Below are 22,176 nucleotides of genomic sequence, written 5' to 3'. Positions count from 1 at the left end.
TTTTACACCAAAAAATTCAGGAAAACGAAGAGAAGATTACTTTTTTGGCATCGTGCGGAATGGAGGTGTATAGCGAATTGAAGCTTTTGTTTCCGGGTCAAAATTTAAAAGACATGGAGTTCAAAATCTTGACGGAAGCGCTAAGGAAGCGTTATGACAAATGTGAAAGTGATCTGGTACAACGTGTGAAGTTCTACACCCGAGTTCAAAATCCCAACGAGCGAGCTGTGGATTTTGTATTGGCTGTTAAGCAATTAGCTGAATATTGTAACTTCGGAGATTTCAAAGAGATGGCAATTCAGGACAAACTAGTATGTGGAGTTTCAAGTAAGCAGCTACAAGAGCGATTACTGGACGAGGATGAATTGACGTTGGCGAAAGCGGAGCGAATCATTGTCAACCGTGAGTTGGCAAGAGAACGAGCGACGATCATCAACCAAGAGCCAGCCAGAGTTAGCGTGGTAGAGCCGGCCTCCTGCCACGATGCCATCTTGATGAGACCAAAATCGGAACTTCAAAATCAGCTGATTGCAACGTAAACAAACAAACAGTAAGACATTTGTTTAACGCATTCACCTTGTTTAGGTGAATCACAATAACTTGTCGGTTTACCTAAAATACAGCAGACAGTGTTTTGGGACATCAAGTGGAGATAATTTTCACAATTTGAGTGTCGCGATGAGTATCAAAACATCGCAGTGTTTGGGGCTCGAAACGCGAGGGGCTTAACGTATTCGGTATACTTTCAAATAGCTGGTGCTCACATACCGGTGTCAGATGGCTGGGTAAAGCGTCTTGGGACGCGTAAGGTTTTCTTCTCCCGTGAACTATCTCCGTCAACCTCGAAATATCGGGGTAGAAGTCGTCATCGTCAAGATCGAGATAGTAGCGATAGTCACAGCCGTAGCAGAAGTCGCTCCGATTCAACCAAGAGATTGCAGAAAAGATCGCTCTTTTGCAATTATTGTCGTCGAAAAGGACACACAAGAAAGTACTGTTTCGATCTAAAGCACCAGAAAAAAACGGTTTGGTCGGTTGCGGTTGTTTTGAAAAACCCTGACCTTACCGAGCGATTAAAAAAGGCAAGAATTTCGGACTCAGAAGAAGAAATGGATGTTTTAATGGTTTCTTCCAAACAATGCCTTAATACACCATGCTTTGTGAATGCTGTAGTAAATCGGAAATCGTTACAAATGGAGATAGACAGTGGATCGGCTGTCTCTGTCATATGCAAGCGAATATACGAACTGTCGTTGATAGAGCGCGATTAAAAGTTGTTGGTCAGATTGCAGTACCGGTAGAAATCAACGGTCAGTGCGAGGATGTTTCACTGATAGTGTTGGAGAGCAAAAACATGGTAACGCCATTGTTTGATCGGGGCTGTCTAGATATATTCTTCCCAACCTGGCGAGAAGCTTTTCAAATACAGATGTCGGTCAATCACACCAGCGCGCCAAATGGGGAAAAGCTACTGGAAGATCTAAAAATAAGTTTCCTAATGCTTTTGATAATAATTTTTCTACTCCCATAGCAGGTTTCGAAGCAGATTTGGTACTGAAAGACGATAAACCGGTGTTTAAGCGAGCCTATGAGATTCCATACCATATACGTGATAAAGTTATTGAGCATATAGATCCTCTTGAGCAGGATGGAGTAATATCTCCAATCGAGGCGAGCGAATGGGCCTCTCCTGTTATTGTTGTAGTTAAGAAGGATCAAGGTATCAGGATGGTAATCTATTGTAAGGTGTCCATTAACAAGATCATCGTACCAAATACTTATCCGCTGCCCCTGGCTCAAGATTTATTTGCATCGTTATCTGGTTCAAAAGTTTTTTGTTCGCTGGATCTTGCTGAAGCTTACACACAACTGCGTCTTTCTAAGAAATCAAGAAAGATAATGATAATAAACACAATTAAGGGTCTCTATTCATACAACCGTTTACCACAAGGGGCATCCAGCAGTGCTGCTATTTTTCAGAAAGTTATGGATCAAGTTTTAAAAGGGTTGGATGGAGTGTTTTGCTATCTAGATGATTTTTTTGATAGCTGGTGAGGATGCGAAAGACTGTAGAGAGAAGCTTTATTTGGTTTTAGAACGCTTAGCTACGACCAATATCAAAGTTATTTTAAAAAAATGCAAGTTTTTTGTATCCAGTTTGCCTTATCTAGGACATGTGTTGACTGAAAAGAATTTGTTGCCTTGTCCTAAAAAAGTTGAGACAATTCGTCGAGCATGTGCTCCGAATAATGTCAGTCAGCTGAAGGCGTTTTTGGGATTGATCAATTATTATGGTCGTTTCATTCCCAATTTATCCTCACTTCTTAACCCATTATACAGTTTGCTAAGAAAAGATGCTCGATTTGTTTGGAGCAAGGAATGCAATAATGTTTTCGAAGATTGCAAAATACTATTGTTGAATCCAAACCTTTCAGAATATTATGATCCTGATAAACCTATTGTGGTGGTATCTGATGCTTGTGGATATGAATTGGGTGGTTTAATAGCACATGTTGTTGACAAGAAAGAGCGTCCGATTAGTTTCACGTCTTTTTCTTTAAATAATGCTCAGAGAAAGTATCCTATCCTGCATTTGGAAGCCTTAGCGGTGTTTAGTACGGTGAAAAAGTTTCACAAGTTTCTGTATGGTAAAAAGTTTACCATTTATACAGATCATAAGCCTTTAATTGGAATTTCTGGTAAAAATGGAGGAATGCGATTTTTGTAACACGTTTACAACGTTACATCATGGAGTTGTCAATTTAGGATTTCGACATTGTGTATCGACAATCAACAAAAATGGGAAATGCCGATTTTTGTTCGCGATTTCCATTACCGCAAGAAATCCCACGTATTCTGCAGCGAGAATATATCAAAAATCCTAATATCTCTTGAAATTTGCCACTGGATTACTCGGTAATAGCTAAAGAGACCGATGCAGACGACTTTCTTCAAAAAGTATTATTGTATATGAAATTCGGTTGGCCTAAAAAGCTAGACCGAATGTTTTCCAGGTTTCGATTGGTGGGCGAGTTTATTCGGCTCATCGAGGACAGATCAAGCTAAAACCAAAACATTACCGAAGGTTTGTTTGCGGGCGAAACGAAAATCATGCTTCAAGTAGAAAGCGTTGGAGAGAGTTTGAAGCGGACGAAATTAACGACCCAGAAAGCAGTTTTTACGGTTTCCCAGTAAATTCTACAAAGTTCAACCCACAACAGCACACGGTGGTTGAGGCTGGCAATAGTTTGTCAAAACCTTTAACCGATGGCAATAGTTTGCTACAATCGTCAGGCAATAGTTTGCTTATCAGAAATAATAAATCGGGTAACAATAGTTTGTTGCCTTCGTCAGTGTTACCGACAACAGAAAGTGTTGACAGTTATCTTCACCAAATGGAAAGAAAATGTAAAAAATACCTCCAACAAACAATGGTACAAAAAGTTCGGTTCCGAACTTGTTCGACCAAGGCTCAAGTTTGCCTTCCGATCAGCCATTGGATACGATACAACATGAATCAGCTGATCATCGAATATTAGTGGTTCCACGAAGACCTCGTCGAGTGAAACGACCAAGAAAAGACGGAGTTTTTTCTATTATTGAATTGTTTTCCTATCGAGTTTGTATTATGAAGTTTAATATTTCTTATTTAAGTGTAAATATTATCTTAAGAGGGAAGAATTGTAATAACCTCCCTAGCGCGAGAGAATTACTTACTGTGCTTACTAGAGATCGAAATAAAAGCCAGTTTAATACATGAGTTCACACAGTATACACCGTGTTATATTAGTTATTAATATCACATCTCCAATAGCATTGTTAGATATAAAACCCTCCTCTGGTAGTTGTCCTGTCGTGCCTGTGAATTCTGTAATTGAAAATAAAAACAGAAATTTCGGTTTTAAGATGAGTTTCAGTTAAAATAGCAATATCGGCATTCTTCTCTTAAAGAAAGTCGGACAATTCAGCAGTTTTGCTCCTGAGTGAGCAAGCATTTTAATTTACTACAACCAACTCATTATATTTCAAATTCGATGATGAATTTGCATAAGGCGTTTATTTGATTTAACCGCGTTCTTCAGTTGCGTAGTTTTTTTTTCATAAATACGTTTATTTCTTAAGGCAGTTTACATAAGTTTATCTTCGCCGTAGTATCACTTTTACATAAAATTCTTATCCTAATATAATTCTAAAATAGTCAAAACGATTTAAATTTATTAAAACATATTCCTCTTATTACTTAAATATCATCTTAGGCAATTCGCCATTAATTATGAAATCTACTCGGAAATATTATTTGAACCAAACGATTAACTTCTATAAATTATAAAATAAGCTGTTATTTTCAGACATTTTGTTGATAATTTCATAAAGTATTTCGAGTTTGTTTGTATCATTACATAATTTCTATTCTAATTTAGCTATTGGTTGAACTCATGGACGCAGCTGGAATCAGAACTAAATCTTAAAAGGGTCCTTTATTAAATTGAAACCCCAATTTTCTTTATGAAATGATAAAGAATTTTCATGTATGGAAGGTTACGACAAGCAAGAATGTCTCGAACTGAGACATTGTATAGTCCAACTTGAATACGCAAAGAATTTATTAATTGAGATCTGACATCACGATACTCCACGCATGTCCAAACGACATGATCAATATCCCGATAACCTTTGCCACAAGCACAATGATTAGTCTCGGAGAGCCCAATTCGAAGGAGATGTGCGTCTAACGTGTAGTGATTGGACATGAGTCTGGACAAGTTTCGTAGTTTTGTTGTCATTGTTTCAAAAATGACGATCAGTTGTTTAGCAGAGAATAAGTCACCAGAGTCATCCTTTGCATGTGGTTGATTATTGCCCCATCCAGGAGGGATTTTGAAGGAAGAATCTTTTTATGATCCAGCGGATGAATCTTTTGGATTGCTGTGAGGAAGTGGCGGCAAATTTGGAAAATCCTTCTTCGGTTGGAGCCGTGGGAAATTATGAATGAAATTATTCTTCTGTGGAACATTCTTGCGCGTTTTTTGTTTACGAAACACCAGTTGTCGAATTTTTGTGAACTCAGCACTGTTGGGACACGTGATCGATTTTCGACCACGGTTCCCCTTTTATAACGTCCAGTTGAAGATATGTACCTGACTACTTCAAAATCGTCGTCCTTGCGCGAAAAACCCAAAGCGAAAGTAAAGACTTTTCCACGTTGTTTTCAAATTTCGAGAAAACTTAATTTTTTAGTTGTTTGTGATTATCTCACACTGTTTAAAATATTATCCTAAATTCCTGATCATATTTTTGATGAAATAGTGAAAGAATTATGTTGCTACCGTTAATACAAGTCGAGATATTCACGATTAAGTTTTGCCCATTCTTCCGTATGGTTAATTTTGAAAAGGTGCCCCATAGTAAAGCAAGCCATATTCACGACAAAAATCCGATGTTAGCTAGTCATATCCTACACGCTGCCAAAAAATTACCTAATTTTAAGTACTTTTCACTCAATAGAGGGGTTGTGTGCAGGAAGCCAATTTTGGGTAAAATGGGTTTTACTTATTTTTGAGTAAAAGCATCAATAGTACTGATTAGGTAGAAACCACGCAAGCGATATAAAAATCAACTTGGGTAATTTGATTTCAGTTTTCGTTCGATGGTTTGAAAAATAAAACGCAAACAATAAAGTCAACTATGATTACTTTATTTATTTAATATTTATCTTTTACATATTTCTACAATGTAATTATGTTCAGATGGTTTGTTACCGTTACATTTACAAAATTCAGAATGGGTAATAAAATTAAATCACACTTATGTGAATTCATATTCATTGTACTTTGCAATTGGAGCTGCAACAGTATTAAATCTACAGACTATATAATTGAACTGCCAAGGCTGCTCTATTGAGCTGCTGGGACTGCACCGTTGAGCGATCGAACGCATCTCAATATCTTCCATCGCCTGAAATGATATTGCGGTGTAATTATTGTTTTAAAAAGAAATTATACAAAGCTACTCACACTGCGATTGATGACAATCATTGAATTATTCTCCCAAAACCGGCAATTTTACAAAATAATTTCAATCACTTCAAATCTGACCGATAGTTTCTGCGATGCAACACACAAAATTTTTTCACCCAACAGCAACTTATTGAAGTAAACTACACTGTTGAGTGAAAACTACTCAATCGATACAGTACTTTTCACCCAACAATTAAAAACATGTTTGATTACTTCATGTTAGGTGAATTTAAGTCAACCGTTGGGTTTTTTTTGGCAGCGTGTATCTCCTCTCTTTTGCAATCCCTGACTACGATTATGGTCATTACGTCTATCAGAGTGAGTGATAGCCTTCCAAGTCCATGATCCGCTCTGAGACGGATGGGTCACTCACGAGTAAGGGCAGTGTCGATGTACTTGCTAGGTGTCACGCTGCTACGGTGTGAACATGTCGCGCAACATATCATCCATAGCTGTTGCAGCTAGGGGAAGGGCTACCAAACTTGATTACCCAACCTTAATTGGGTTGGTGTCGATGCAGCTTCTGGGTTTTGTCGATGTCAGCCTTGATAAACTTTGCTGGAAGAGCTTTTTCTATTTCCGAATACCGAAGAAATCAGTAGTGCGCGCCGTTATCTCTAGATTTTTATGCCGGAGTCGAAGAAAATTGTGAAAATAAAACACGGTTAAAATTGTGTAAAAGTAAAACGGTGTTAGTACATGTGATTATTGAAAGTACAGCACGACAGGAAAACACATTAAAATTAAAAGCAATTGTTAAAAAAAGACTTCGTCTGAAGCATTATTCCACAGATCGAAGAGAATTGTTCCGGCAATATCGAGTAGCCACAGTTTGACACCAGTGTGACTATGCCAACGTATACTCGGTCGATTCGGTGGGAGTTCATTATACTGAGACGACAGTTCCGTTCGCCAATTTTGAAGCACCTTAACCACCTTGGTAACCGAAATAGTTACGGAGCATCTTTGCCATCCCGTATTCAACAGCGATCGATCGAAGAGCAGTCCCAGAAAAGAGCTTGATACGAGCCCGTACAGAACGTATTTGCTCAGGAGTATCCGGAGACAGAAACCCCAATGAAAAGCGCAAGTAATAGACATAAGATATGATGACATCAATTTACATAAGTTATGCTAGTTGTTAGGCCTAGAATAAAAAGAAAATGTTTGTTAAAATGAAAAGTTGTAGAAGATAGACACTGTCAGCACATTCATCCTTTTTTTCGTGTATTGATACGGTTTACTGACTCAAAAGGAGTCGCCAGCCCTTGTCTTTGGTAGTAAATTTGGATTTTTCTATGTTTGTTTTTCAGAGTAGAAAAACTGAAATATGTTGACCTTTGCTAAGTTCCACCTTGATTTTCAGTAAGTTTATTGTTGAGCCATTTTCAATGTGAGGAGTTGGAGCCCCGTTGGATTAGTTTTACTGGAGAATTTTGTTAAGTTGCTTAATACCTATTATTTTAACAGTGTTTATGAATACTTTAATACTCCTAGTAAGATAACATCACATTTTCTATGTATATGAAGAAAATACCCAATTTTCTCACTACACTGGACCTATGTTTGTGATCTGTTATTCTTTGGTCACAATGTAGTTCCTTTGGTCACTGAGTCCAGGTTGTATATATTTTTTTTAATATTGTATATTTTTGTTTCTTTTCATTGTCTCAGTAAGTGTCTAAATAAAATTTAAACGTCAATCGCGTTTTACTCCGTGTTTACACGTTTGAGTCACGTTTAAGTTCTACTTAATAGCAAAGGTTGGTATCAAAAGTAGGGTGTATTCATTTGTTTAATTATTTATGCTATTTATTTATTTATTTATTTACATATTCATTATTAAATTATATATTATTCATTCAAAAATATTCATTTTTTTTATATTCATCATTTTATATATATATATATATATATATATATATATATATATATATATATATATATATATATATATATATATATATATATATATATATATACCTTATGATAAAAAAAGAACCGGAATTTTCATTTTAAAATTCCCGCGCTTGTCCAATCGGTAAGCTTTTATTCTCTAAACGTTGGCAACACTTTTATACACATTCTGTCAAATTTTTACGCATATCGAACGTTTAGTTTTTGTTTGGCGTCTATACAAAGAAGTTGAAAAATTTTCGTGTGGCGATTTTTATAATGGATGAAAATTTAGAACAACGTGCTTGCATCAAATTTTGTGTTGCAAATGAATTTAAGTGTTCCGAATGGTTGTTATAATGGATGAAAATTTAGAACAACGTGCGTGCATCAAATTTTGTGTTGCAAATGAATTTAAGTGTTCCGAAACGTTGAAAATGTTAGAAAAGGCCTTTGGTGAATCGTGTCTAGGAAAAACACAAAACCAATTCATATATCAAATCATATTACATATTCATACAATAAAGGGAAACAAGTGTAGTAGGTACAAACACTAATCAAGACACCAACCAGGAAAAAAAACCATAAATTATTTTAACCGTCATCTGTCTATGCACTGTCATCGTCGTCATCATCGTCATCATCGCAGCATAAAATGCGTGGTGGCATGCTTGGAAGGTGGTGGTGGGTATGCGATGGAAACCGGACAACAAGTCTATAAAACCCGCGGGGTGAAGTGCGTAGCAGCGGGTCACGAAACAATGTGACAGTGCGATTCATTTGCAAAAAAGTTAGTCAATCCAAATGGATCAATCCGTTTGGAAAACTGCATGTGAGAGTTAGGTCACTAGGAGCGAGTAAATACTCATCCCAGGTAACCATTTAAGACCACAAGCGAGTGTGGCTAGTAGCATAGTTTTTAGGGTTTCTGTTCCAAAGCCCTGTAACCTTAAGACGGTATGCACTAGATAATGCTTCTTGTTTTAGGAACACATGTAGTGGTTTAATGCACAGTAGCGCCTCTAGAGCAGCAGTAGGAGTTGTCGTGAATGCTCCCGTCATCGTTATTAGGACCATCCTTTGGAGATGACTCAGCTTTGACTGAACCGTATGCTAAAATTGGTCTAACGATAGTTGTGTAGATCCAATGAATGTATCTGGGTTTGAGTCCCTATGACCTTCCAAAAGCTCGTCTACATTGGCCGAAAGCCATGCAAGCTCTTTTAATCCCGAAGTCAATGTGAGCAAACCAATTCAGTTTTGAATCACGAACAACCCCGACGTATTTAACTTGATCAACCACAGTGACCTCTGAACCGAAGAACTGTAACGGACGAGCTCCTGTGATTATCCCATGATGAGTGAAAAGCACCATTGATGTTTGCCCGGATTTACTGATAATCCAACCTGACAACACCATAGTTGAACAGATTGCAGGGCTTGTTGCATTAAATCGAAGAGAGTGATAATGCTTATACCGGTCATCAATATATGATAATCGTCAGTAATATGTCGGAAATACAAGGTTATTAAGTTTCTTTAACAAACCTTCAGCGACTAGGTTCCATAAAAGTGGGGATAGGACACACACAGACACTTGTAATGTAGCTTTGTAATCTCTGCTTGCGAAGCGATGAACAAAAAAATCGATTGCTAAGCATTGCGTGTTTCCAGTAAGGGAAAAACTCAAGATATTCCGTTCACAACTGCATTGTTTAACCTCCTGCAGCCATTCAGTCGTCGGCATGGAAATACACCTTAACTTAGGAGTTCCTATTTTTGTGGCATTTACGACATGGAACAGGAAACCAGTGGATCAATTCATGGTAGAAAATAATTCCGCCGGATGCCACACGGCTTACCTGTTTGGTGGACTTATACCACCGGTACAGGTCGACCGTAGCATTATTCTTAGCCAGTTGGGAAACCGCTACCGATACTACACGGCTATCTAGGCTGCTTAGAAAGGGAAGTTGACATTGATGGACAACTTCCATGGATGGCCGAAAACACTCCGTTGTGGCCGTGATGCCCGTTGGTCGACTTGATGGTACTGGCGACGTATGCAGGGTGGCACTTGCCTCAGGGGCGATGACACAGCTACAAGATGACCAGGGTATCCAGGTAAAGCAGCAACTTTTGGCCTTTTTGTAGCGGAGGCTTGCGTTTCACATACAACCCGAAGAGTACTACGCATTATCTATTGCGAGTGTCTAACACCGAGTCGAGTGGGATATTCAACTTTTTCGGTCGTTCCCGCCAAACTCTGCCGATACGTGGGTTGTGGCGTCGAAACGGGCGTCTTTAGTTTCGCCATCACATACCGTATTTCGCACTAGCGTCGTACTTGCTTTTAAGCTTAAAACCGGCAACCACACTGATCCCGACTCGACTCACCGAACAAAAACAAGCGTTCGTGTGGATCTTCTGAACGGATTGATCGATTTGGATCGACTAACTTTTTTGCAAATGAAACGCACTGTCACATTGTTTTGTGACCCGCTGCTACGCACTTCACTCTTCCCGGCTGGTAATATACTAGAGACTCCGCAATAGTTTTAGCGCGGGTTTCCATCGCAGACCCACCGCCATCTTCCAAGTATGTCACCACGCATTTTATGTTGCGATGATGACGATGATGACGACGATGACAGTGTGTAGACAGATGCCGGTTAGAATGATTTATCGATTTTTTTGGTTGGTGTCTTAATTAGTGTTTGTATCTACTACACTTGTTTCCCTTTATTGTATAAATATGTAATATATATTTGATATATGAATTGTATTGAACAATAACAAAGATAAATGAATATGTTTGAATAAATAATATTTATTTAATAATGAATATGTAAATAAATATATGTAAGTAAATAAATATGTAAATAAATAAAAAGATAAATAAATAAATAGAATAAATAATTGAACAAATAAATAAGCCCTACTTTTGACACCAACCTTTGCTATTAAGCTAACTTAACTTAAACGTGATTCAAACGTGTAAACACGGAATAAAAACGCGATTGACGTTTAAATTCTACTTAGACATTTACTGACAATGAAAAGAAAAAAAAAAAGGCAATATTTAAAAAAAATATACAAGCTGGACTCAGTGACCAAAGAATAACAGGTTACATATCATATCAAAGAATAACAGGTCACATATCATATATATTCCCAATAATCTTTATATTCCCCGACAATTGCGACAATACAAGATAGCTGCAGCAATCTTCGCTGCGTAAATAGAATCAAGTTCTCCATCACAGTTTAGAAATGTTTCAAACTGTATGTACATTCACTAAATCGCCAGTGATTTTTTTTTCTAAAGATCGTAACAAGTGTCAGTTTCTCTTCGTTCATTTTCTCATCTAAACTCTTCGTATGTAATGAATGCATACTTATCAATTAAATATTGTAAAATTTGTGAGAACAATCATATTTGCACCACGACGCAACGAAAGATATATTTTGGCAAAGAAATTATAAAATTGAATTAAACAATTTAATAAGATTAGATTTTCAATAAAATAAACAATATTTAGCAAATTATTGTGTTACTTATATCCAAATGATGACATCTTAATATGAACAAGTATTCTACATGAGAGTTATGTGAAAAATATGTTAAAATTTAAGTATTTCGATTAATTTATATGCACTTGTCTGACAATTCGACTGTAACTGCCAAGCCAATTGAATATTAGAAAAAAAAAGATCAACGGTGGTCCTTCGTTGGTCCAATACGTTGGATCATTGGTTCAATGAAATTCCAATCAATCGTTAAACAGGAGGCCAACACGGAACCTATGTTTGCCGATTTTGAAACAGACCATTGAACCGAATGCCATTTTTTTCGTTTAACAATCCCGTCAGACAGAGATCCATCGTTGAGCCATTTTTATTATGTGGATTTGGAGCCCCGTTTTTATGTACCTTATGTACCCGTTTTTCCACTTTTTTTGTAAACTAACACTTCATACCTGTACAATTCTTCTACTTCACGTAGAATAATAACAAATTTTCTTTCTATATAAAGGTAACATCAGACCCTGTCAGCTTGGAGCGAACTCAATATTCAGTTCCTCAACGCCATCGTGCGGCGCTCAACAAGCGCTCAACGACCAACAAATTAGAACGGCCTACTGAGAGGGATGAAAGCGTATTATCCATGGAATTTATTGTGATTTCATTTGAAAAAGGTTTGAAGTGACTTACACTTGCAATTGAAGTGTCGAAAATGTTCGGTAATCAGTTCGGTAATTGAATTGATTACCGTTCGTTCGGTTATTGCTGAATTGTCAAACAACTAGGGTAACAGAGGTATTTTGGCCCACTTTAGGATTGATTTTATTTTGGCCAACTTTATAAATATATCCACCAAATATTGTAATATATTTAAAAACCCCTTTCGCAATAGGTAATTTAATGTGATTAGCTTCTAATTGATGCAAAATGAGTTACTTAACATCGATAAAATCCGATGAAATCGATCAAGTTTGTTAGGTGGGCCAAAATATATGAAGTGGCCAAAATACCTCTGTTACCCTACTGTGAACCAAGTCAAACAACTAACTGTGAACCAAGTGGATCTAACAAGTGGTACGGTAATTTTTTTATGTTTGTTTATTTTCGGTTAAAATTTTGAATTTGAATGGATTTTGGGGTTTCATAAAACGACACAAATTATAAACTTACGATTCGGTTTTCTGGATTTGTATATTTTTCATAGAAACGAGTGAAGAAAATTCGAACCAGTGCACTATATACGCACGAAAAAAATTGGCAAAATGTCTAGAAAAAATGTAACTTCATTTCCCGATTGCCCGGAATAAGCGTCTTTTGGAGCATTGCCGTCAAGTCCACCAAAAATTACTCTGCGTAAAACTGATCGTCTACTAAAAATTGGCATGATTGTTGTAAAATGAAACTTATGTACCGAAATATCGATTATTTCTATTGATTACCGAAAGTGAAAACCGGTGAAACCCTCAACAAGTGGACATGTTGTATCGTTTTAGTGCGGTGGAAATTTGAGTATTTCGCAAGAAAGAAAGGATTTTCAACCGTTCTTTGGTCACTCCACGTTGTCGCAACGAGGTTTTCACTTATAGTCCAGTGAAAAAAAATTCCATTGGACTATAAACGAAAATTAACTGGCAATATATTCTAAGTTGCTGTGCCATCAATCGGTATCATCTCTGTGAGGTGACGCAATCCAGAAGTGAAGAAGAAGAAGAACAAACTGAACGAATATTTCGTCCAGAAGTAACCCACTTAGAAAAAAACGTTCAACGGTGGTCCTTCATTGGTCCAATACGTTGTATCATTGGTCCAATGAAAGTCCAATCAATCGTTCAACGGGAGGCCAACACGGGTCCTTCGTTTGCCGATTTTGAAACAGACCGTTGAACCGAATGCTATTTTTTTCGTTCAACAAACCCGGCAGACAGAGGTCCATTGTTGAGCCATTTTTAACATGAGGAGTTGGAGCCCCGTTGGACTAGTTTTACTGCAGAATTTCTGAAGTTTTCTCCACTCATTTGTTTAAACTAACAATACATACCTGCACAATACTTCTACTTCACGTAGAATAACAACAAATTTTCTTTCTATGTAAAGGTAAAACTTAATTTTCACACTATTTTTGCAAGAGAAAAAACAACAACAAACCGTTCCAGCAAATTGAACGAATATTTCGTGCAATATATCGTTCAACAAGCGATCAAAAATCAACAAAATTGAACGGCCTGCTGAGAGGGAAAGGTCAACCTGCACTAGGCCGACCCGACAGATCCGACCGACCCGACTCCGACTTTTTTCTACTTCAACTGAGCTTTTAAAGAGTGTTTCTCTTCATGCGCATTATAAATTCTACAACGCTCTATTTGTGTTTCAAAAGTTTTGCGTATAAATATCAAGTGTATCGTCATATGACATGGGCGAGTGTCAACACATTAGAATCTTCAGTGTGGACATGTTGATATCGAATGCTTTGAACATAAGACTAAAGTGTCACAAGAATAGGAAAAGAAAGTAAAGTTGTTTGGTCATGCAGCCTTCTATAAAATTCACTAAGTACTGTTTTATTTTAATTTGTGTGACTCATGGAATGTGTTTGTATTTTCAGCCTAAGAAATTGTGGGTCGTCAAACCACTTTTTTGTCTGTTGCCGAAAGCGAAACTATAATCTTAATAAATTACTTCAATGGAATAAATCATGTTTATCATGATATTGATGGCATTTCAATATAAAAGTGTACTCTACATTATAATTAAGTGTTAAACATCTAAGGAATCTAAGCATTTTCATCAGTGTAAATGTATTTTCAATCAAATCAAATTGCAAGCCAATTGAATATCAAGTGTAATACATTTTTAATATATCTGCTGTTTGATTGATGAAATTTGAATAGGTTTTAATACGATTATATTCAAATAGGATTTTAAGCGATTTACACTTGAAATTTAAGAGTCGAGCCATATCCCGCGCGTAAGAAATTCTGGCAACCGGTAGACGCCTGGCTACATTCCAGCTGCTGTCAAAATTGCCTCGACAAAATTGCGTCATTCTCTCGCCGTCGGTGTCTTGCTTAATTCGCTCTTCCTTCTTTTTTAGCTCGTCTTCGTTTGATATTTGTGAATCCCGCTTGTACATACAAAAAACAAATCTTGACATTGTGCATTTTATAACTATTAATCGGAAACGGAATCACCCAGAGCGGTACACTTCTTACCTGTAAGGTTGTTCGTGGTGAAATGTTCAAAGCAATTCTGTTACAGCTCGCTTGACCTGGTGCAATGATGTCTACCGCAATTTGTCATGGCATACTATACATTAGTTATTATAAACTCGTTTGCACCCACACATCCACCCTCTTCTCAAAAAAAAATGAAATACTAGTTCTCTTAGCTTTACTTCTAATAAATCAAAATAAAAACAAATAAAATAATCTTATAGGTCGATATACGAGAACTTATGTCAGAGAAGGAATAACGTTTCAGTGTAATCATACCAGGCGCGTAGCCAGAGAAAATTTTCGGGGGGTTTTTAGAACATGGTGATAAATCAACACATGTACAATTTATATCACAATGTTTCCCATGGGTTATAATTTTTTGTTTCGGGGGGGGGGGGGGGGGGGTGTTTGAACCCCTAAACCCCCCCCCCCCCCGCTGTGTACGCGCCTGAATCATACAGTTTCACTCAAGTTTTCAGATTTTTCGCAATGTACAGATTTTTTTTAACCTTTGGCATCCCTGGGTGTATCGAGTGGTATATCGCTCGGATCCACGATGTAGAATTAACACTGCACACTTCGAAAAAATCCTGTGATTTTATATTTTATCAAATGCACATAAATGGAGCAATTTTACGTGCAAGAACATTCAATATTATACCTAAAATTCCATGACATGAAATTCATTGAAATAAAAAGAAGGTTATGATTGCGACCGCTGTGACTTGAACTGAGAATAATCGGATTACAAAGTACGTCCATTGATCGACTGAGCAACAGAAGAACACATCTGTATTCATACAGTCTAACCCGCTAGCCGAATGCACACTACAATCAAACTAGTAAAATTCATGCACTACAATCAAACTAGTAAAATATTAAGCCATTATTTGGAGGCCGCAGAACAAGCCCAAACCAAACGATTTCTTGGTCCATCGTCTAACAGAAGGCCTCCAAGCCCTTGGTGGGACAAAGAGTGCTCAGGTGCTAAACACGCGAAAAAAATGCTTTCAAAACGTTTTTAAAACGAGGATGAGGAACTCTTCAGAACTTTGAAAAATTCTTGTTTTAGAAACCAAGTACAAGAACATACTTCGAGCCAAGAAATGCAGCTATTGGAGACATTTTGTCGAAGGTTTGTCAATACGACCAGTCGAATGAGAAATCGTTACGTAAGACATGAGAGTGAGGAATACTCGAACAGATGGATATTTGATTTTGCTTCTGTCCGCTCCTCTATAATTGTTACGTAAATGACATTGACAGCTAACCCCATGTACACTAAGACAACTGCAAAAACCATTGCAAGATACCTTAGATCACTTGTCCGTTTGGGCTGTTCATCTGGGTATCGAATTCTCTGCGGAAAAAACGGAGCTGGTTGTATTTTCAAGAAAGCATGATCCCGCGCAGCTTCAGCTTCATATGATGGGAAGAATTATCCAACAGGTTTTGACTTTCAAATACCTCGGAGTGTGGTTTGATTCCAAATGCACGTGGGGAGGACACATTAGGTATCTGATAACAAAATGCCAACAAAAAGTAAATTTTCTTCGAAAAAAAAACAGGATTTTGGTGGGGTGCTCATCCGCAAGATCTAATAAAATTGTATCAAACAACGATACTTTCAGTGATGGAATATGGATGCGTTTGTTTTCGTTCCCCTACAAACTCTCATATTATCAAACTTGAGCGAATTCAGTACCGTTGTTTGCGAATTGCCTTAGGCTGGATGCATTCGACACATACAATGAGTCTTGAAGTTCTGGCGGGAGTTCTTCCATTGAAAGATCGTTTTTAGGAGCTTTCATCGCGACTGCTAATAGCATGTGAGGTACTGAATCCCTTAGTTATTAATAACTTCGAAAGGCTAGTTGAGTTTCAATCTCAAACAAGATTCATGACAGTATATTTTATCCATATGTTACAGGAAATCGACTCTTCAAGATATATTCCTATCCGTCACAGCCTCCTAAATGTCCCTGACTCAACTTAATTTTTCGACACATCCATGCAGCGTGGAATTCCGGAACACCTACGCTCGATGGAAATCCCAAAAATATTTTCAAGTAAGTTCAGTCCTATTGACTCTGAGAAAATGTTTTACACGGACGGATCGCGAATTGAAAAAGCGACAGGGTTCGGTATGTTCAACAATAATGTTTCGGCCTCATTTAGGCTTCAAGAACCTGCATCTGTTTATATAGCAGAGTTAGCAGCAGTTCATTATAGTTTGAGTGTAATCGTCACATTATCTCCAAACCATTATTTTCTTTTCACAGATAGTCTGAGTGCAATTGAAGCCATTCGCTCAAACGCTGCTGGCAAAAATGAATCATTTTTCTTGGGCAAAATAAAACAGTGTCTGAACGACATATTGAATAATAATTATCAAATCACTTTAGTTTTGGCTCCCGGTTCATTGTTCCATTCTAGGCAATGAAAGAGTTTGTCCAAACGTGGTGCTTTTGAGGGTGAAACTCATGAGAGACCAATTGCTTTCAATGAATTATATAGCGCGTCCCGCCAAAGAACACTTGCCAGCAAGCTTCTTGGGATATAGATTATCTGGGTCGGTGGATGCACTCAATTATTCCTAAAATATCGACAAAGGCATGGTTCAGGGGACTGAATGTGAGTAGGGACTTCATTCGTGTGATATCCAGACTCATGTCCAATCACTACACATCTCCTTCGAATTGGACTTTCCTAGACTAATCATTGTGCTTATGGCGAAGGTTATCGCGATATTGATCATGTCGTTTGGACATGCGTGGAGTATCGTGATGTCAGATCTCAACTAATAAATTTCTTGCGTACCCAAGGTAGACTATCCAATGTCCCAGTAATAGTAAATCGCTTGATAAAAACATACTAATATGATATTCGAAATGTATTACGTTTAAAGTACTATGTATTGTGGATGCCACGGCGAAGAAAAACTTAAGCATATTGCCTATTAAATAAACGTACTTATGGAAAAAAAATTAAGCCATTACAAATGAAATTTCCCAGGTCTTTATGAGTACACCTGTAAAATACAATTTTTTTTTTGTGTGTGGTGTATCATGATGGCGAAGCGAAACTCCTACATTATTTGTTTGTACATTTTCTAAATCATTGTCAACATGTTTTCGAGTTCGATTTCACTACCTGAAGCATAACATGCTCAAATTGCACGGCGTTACTGAAATCGTTGACTCCTCGTCAGTCTGATCAACAGATGCGTCAAATGTCGTCTGATTCTCTGCATTGCTCGTACCGCTGACCCATCGGACATATTTTCCGTTATTTTCCATATATCTTGCTTTTAACACTTTTTTTTGTGGTCTGGAATTGCACGCAAAAATATGCGCGTAAGATTACTTACGAAGCAAATGTGCGCGATCTCAAAATCCGCTTTGCAATGCACGATTATTCAAATCCGCTTTTTTTATTTGCACGGCCACGTTGCCTGCTTCCTTTTGTGCGCGACGTTTCCGGTCCGCTTATTTAAATTTAAATATTTGCGCGACCTTCCTGGTCCGCTCTGTGATGCGCGATTTCGAGAATCCGCCATTTTTATTAAAATTGCGCGACCTTCCTGGTCCGCTTATAATGCGCGACCATAGTGATCCGCTTTTTCATTCATTTCATTTTCTCTTCGGCCATTTTCGTTTCACAATTGAACGAGAAAATCTGCGTACCAGATAGTACGATTGTAGCCGAATATTGGTATATATTTTGAGTTGCCCAATCGGACATATTTTCCGTCGTTTGCCATATTACTTTAGTTTAACGCCTTTTTGTGGTCTGGAATTATACACAAAAATATATGCGTGAGATAACTTATAACTGAAATGTACGCGATCTAACGATCCGCTTTACGATGCGCGATTATTGAAAATCCGCTCATTAATTTTCTTTTTTTTTTTCATTTGCACGGCCACGTTGCCTGCTCCCTTTATGCGCGACGTTTTCGGTTCGCTCGTTTATATTTAAATATTTGCGCGACCTTCCAGATCCGCTATGTGATGCGCGATTTTATGAATCCGCCTTTTTCAATTAAAAAAAATCGTCAACATTTTTTTAAATGTATTTTAATGCGCGACCTTCTTGGTCCGCTTTGATGCGCGACCTTCCTGGTCCGCTTTGATGCGCGACCTTCCTGGTCCGCTTTGATGCGCGACCTTCTTGGTCCGCTTATGATGCGCGACCTTCCTGGTCCGCTTATGATGCGCGACCATAATGATCCGCTTGTTCCAGTTATTTTCAACGTTACGTAATCTCCACCGACGCTTCTTTTTTTTCATTTGAAAATGAAAATCTTTGTGCCAAATATTTGAATAATTTTCTGGGGGACGGGTATAGCGTGATGGGATAGTCGATGCCTATCACGCAGCCCGCCTGGGTTCGATTCCCAACCCCGCACATAGGGCCAGAAAGATTTTCTGGTCCGAAGAGGCGAATGACCTTAAGATGTTAAAACCTCTATAATTGAAACAAAAAAAAATAATTTTCTGTTGCTTTAGGTGATTCCGTTTCCGTTTTGAATAACTATGCTATTTGAATTGCAACTCCTGGCAGGATCGCCATTGTGCATTTTATAACTATTAATCGGAAACGGAATCACCCAGAGCGGTACACTTCTTACCTGAAAGGTTGTTCGTGGTGAAATGTGCAAAGCAATTCTGTTACAGCTCGCTTGACCTGGTGCAATGATGTCTACCGCAATTTGTCATGGCATACTATACATTAGTTGTTATAAACTCGTTTGCACCCACACAGACATATTGCACGAAATATTCGTTCAATTCGCTGGAACGGTTTGTTGTTGTTTTTTCTTTTGCAAAAATAGTGTGAAAAGTAAGTGTTACCTTTACATAGAAAGAAAATTTGTTGTTATTCTACGTGAAGTAGAAGTATTGTGCAGGTATGTATTGTTAGTTTAAACAAATAAGTGGAGAAAACTTCAGAAATTCTGCAGTAAAACTAGTCCAACGGGGCTCCAACTCCTCATATTAAAAATGGCCCAACAATAGACCTCTGTCTGCCGGGTTTGTTGAACGAAAAAAAATGACATTCGGTTCAACGGTCTGTTTCAAAATCGTCAAACGAATGTCCCGTATTGGCCTCCCGTTGAACGATTAGTTGGACTTTCATTGAACCAATGATTCAACGTATTGGACCAATGAAGGACCACCGTTGAACGTTTTTTTCTAAGTGGGAATTTTGGTAGCCGTTTACCCGCATATGCATGGCTGCCAGATGGCTGACTAAACGCTGCCAGCTGGAAAAATATGGCTGGCAGACATTCTGGTGACCGACTGCCTCACCGCTGCCAGATATACAACTCAAACGATACAACCGTATCCAACCGGATTTTTCCACATTGAAATCTTTGACATTTTCAGCGAAGGTGAGAAGATGAAAACGCTCGGCTAACTTTGATACAGGCGACTTTGTTTTGTCAAATTGGATTTGACAACCGTCACTGAATCAATTTTGGTAGCCGTCTGGTGGCCATGGCTGCCCAGGTAGCCAAAACGCTATGCGGGCGTTTGTGCTGTCAACAGCAGAACTGCCAAATTTCTAAAACGAACAACTGGAAACTTTTGAAAATCGATTTTTTTACTGACATTCTTTTAAATTTACAAATATTTTGGTTTGCTAAACCGGTACTGCATAGAGTATTTAAAACATGCAGACTTGCTCTTTGAGTTGACAAATTTGTTTTACCCTGTCGGAAAAAATTTAAAATTGTCACCTGGCATCTCTGGTCAACAGCAAATAACGCCATAAATATTATTAACAGGCTTTGTTGTTCTGTGGTTGATCCTATAGATATCTTTTTTGAAACTATACAAGATCATAAAAAATGAACTACGAGTATTTGCAGAAACATTTGTAAGTAAACGCATGATTCATTGTTACCGCTTCATCTGCGATTATTTTCGAATGTCAGCATGAATTATAATTTTAAAACCTACAAACGAGCGAAGAATTTAATAATTACCAAAAATTCATTCAATGTTTACAGAAATATTTTCGCACACCGTTCCATCTGCCGGCTTTGTCTGAGCACCAACGAAAATATGGAAGATTTGTTTAGTAACAACGAAGATAATCGACTGATTGACACGATTGCTGAGTGCACTTCGATAAAGGTAAAAAAACATAAATTCAGCTATACATATCCCAATAATGTGAATTGCAGATGATTCCATCGGAAAATATAATTTCATCAATTTGCCTAACTTGCAAACTAAAATTATCCGAATGGTATGAATTTCGCGAACAATGTATTCGCAGCGAAACTATTTTTCAGAGCAAAGTGATAAAGATGGAAACCATTGAAGTTGTACCTGATATATTTACTCTACATAGTGAAGATGAAAACGAAGACAGCCCATTCGAAAACTCTACCCAACAAACTGGATGGACGTTTGCAAGCGTTGTAGACGAATCATTTGTAATAAAATCGGAACCAGAGGGTTCCGAAGACAGTTTGTCCGAGAAAAATACCGAGAATAGTTTTGAGAAACAAAGAAAAGAGTCTCTTGCACCTCCAATGAATATCGACCTCAAATCGTTAGTTGTTATAATAAAAGATAAAAAGCACTGGAAATGTCCTCATTGCGAGAAATGTTTTAGCCAATCAGGAAACTTAAAAGCTCATATAAATACTCACACCGGTTATAAACCCTACACGTGTCACCTTTGCAAACGTTCATTTGCCCAGAAAAGTAACCTCAACTATCACATGAAGGCATCTCATGATCCCCAACGTCCATTTAAATGCAACGCTTGCGATCGGTCCTTCCCATCGATGGATCAAATGGTCGTACATTTGAGAAACAAACATGAAAATCTAGATGCACAAGATCGTCAAATGCCGCTAAAAAGGCACCGATGTCCTTTTTGTGGGAAAGGTTTCTCTCAAAGTTACAATCTGAAGCTACATGTCAATATACACACAGGCGAACGCCCTTACAAATGTAACATGTGTCCAAAAACATTCACTCAGCGAAGCAATTTGAACGTTCACGTCAACAAGAGCCACCGGACTGCAGTCGACCCGAACAGAGAAAAACAAGAGCCAGTCATTCAATGATTTTTTTTTAATTAGAACCTATATTCAATATAGGTTGAAACTAAAATCTCAGCATAATGAATATGGAAACCAAACCTAACTAGAAATGTCACCAATATTCTATAAAAAGAAATACTCGATTGCATTTGAGTGAAATATTCAGGAGCTGGCGAGTTTTTTTTATTTTATTAGTTTTACAATATTTTAGTATTCATTGAGATGTACTGATTAGCAGTATTTGCCATTTTAAAAGTGCTGGTAATAAAAGAAATATCATAATGTTTTTCGATAATTAGTAAATATGGCTTGATTGTGTATTATAATTAAATAAAATAATGGAACTCATGTATTGTAAAATCCAAAACTCTCATTTTGATTAGCATACATCATTAATATATGGCAAATGTTTATATAAGGTCATATTCTAAATATGCGTTACTGATTTGCCAAGGAA

The 22,176-nt window shown here is 37.6% G+C and overlaps 1 protein-coding gene across 1 annotated transcript; it reads left to right on the top strand.

Moving 5' to 3' along the window:
* The first annotated feature begins 20,289 nt into the window (after nt 1-20,289).
* On the top strand, nt 20,290-22,032 carry LOC131437391 (zinc finger protein 235-like). The gene is made up of 3 exons (XM_058606696.1): nt 20,290-20,536; nt 20,670-20,796; nt 20,847-22,032. Exons 1-3 carry the CDS (start codon nt 20,508-20,510, stop codon nt 21,741-21,743), a joined length of 1,053 nt encoding a protein of 350 aa, XP_058462679.1. The 5' UTR covers nt 20,290-20,507; the 3' UTR covers nt 21,744-22,032.
* Nucleotides 22,033-22,176: the final 144 nt, after the last annotated feature.

Source organism: Malaya genurostris, chromosome 3 (assembly GCF_030247185.1).
Source record: "Malaya genurostris strain Urasoe2022 chromosome 3, Malgen_1.1, whole genome shotgun sequence".
NCBI classification, from domain to species: Eukaryota; Metazoa; Arthropoda; class Insecta; order Diptera; family Culicidae; genus Malaya; species Malaya genurostris.
This window is presented reverse-complemented; position numbering and strand designations above follow the sequence as displayed.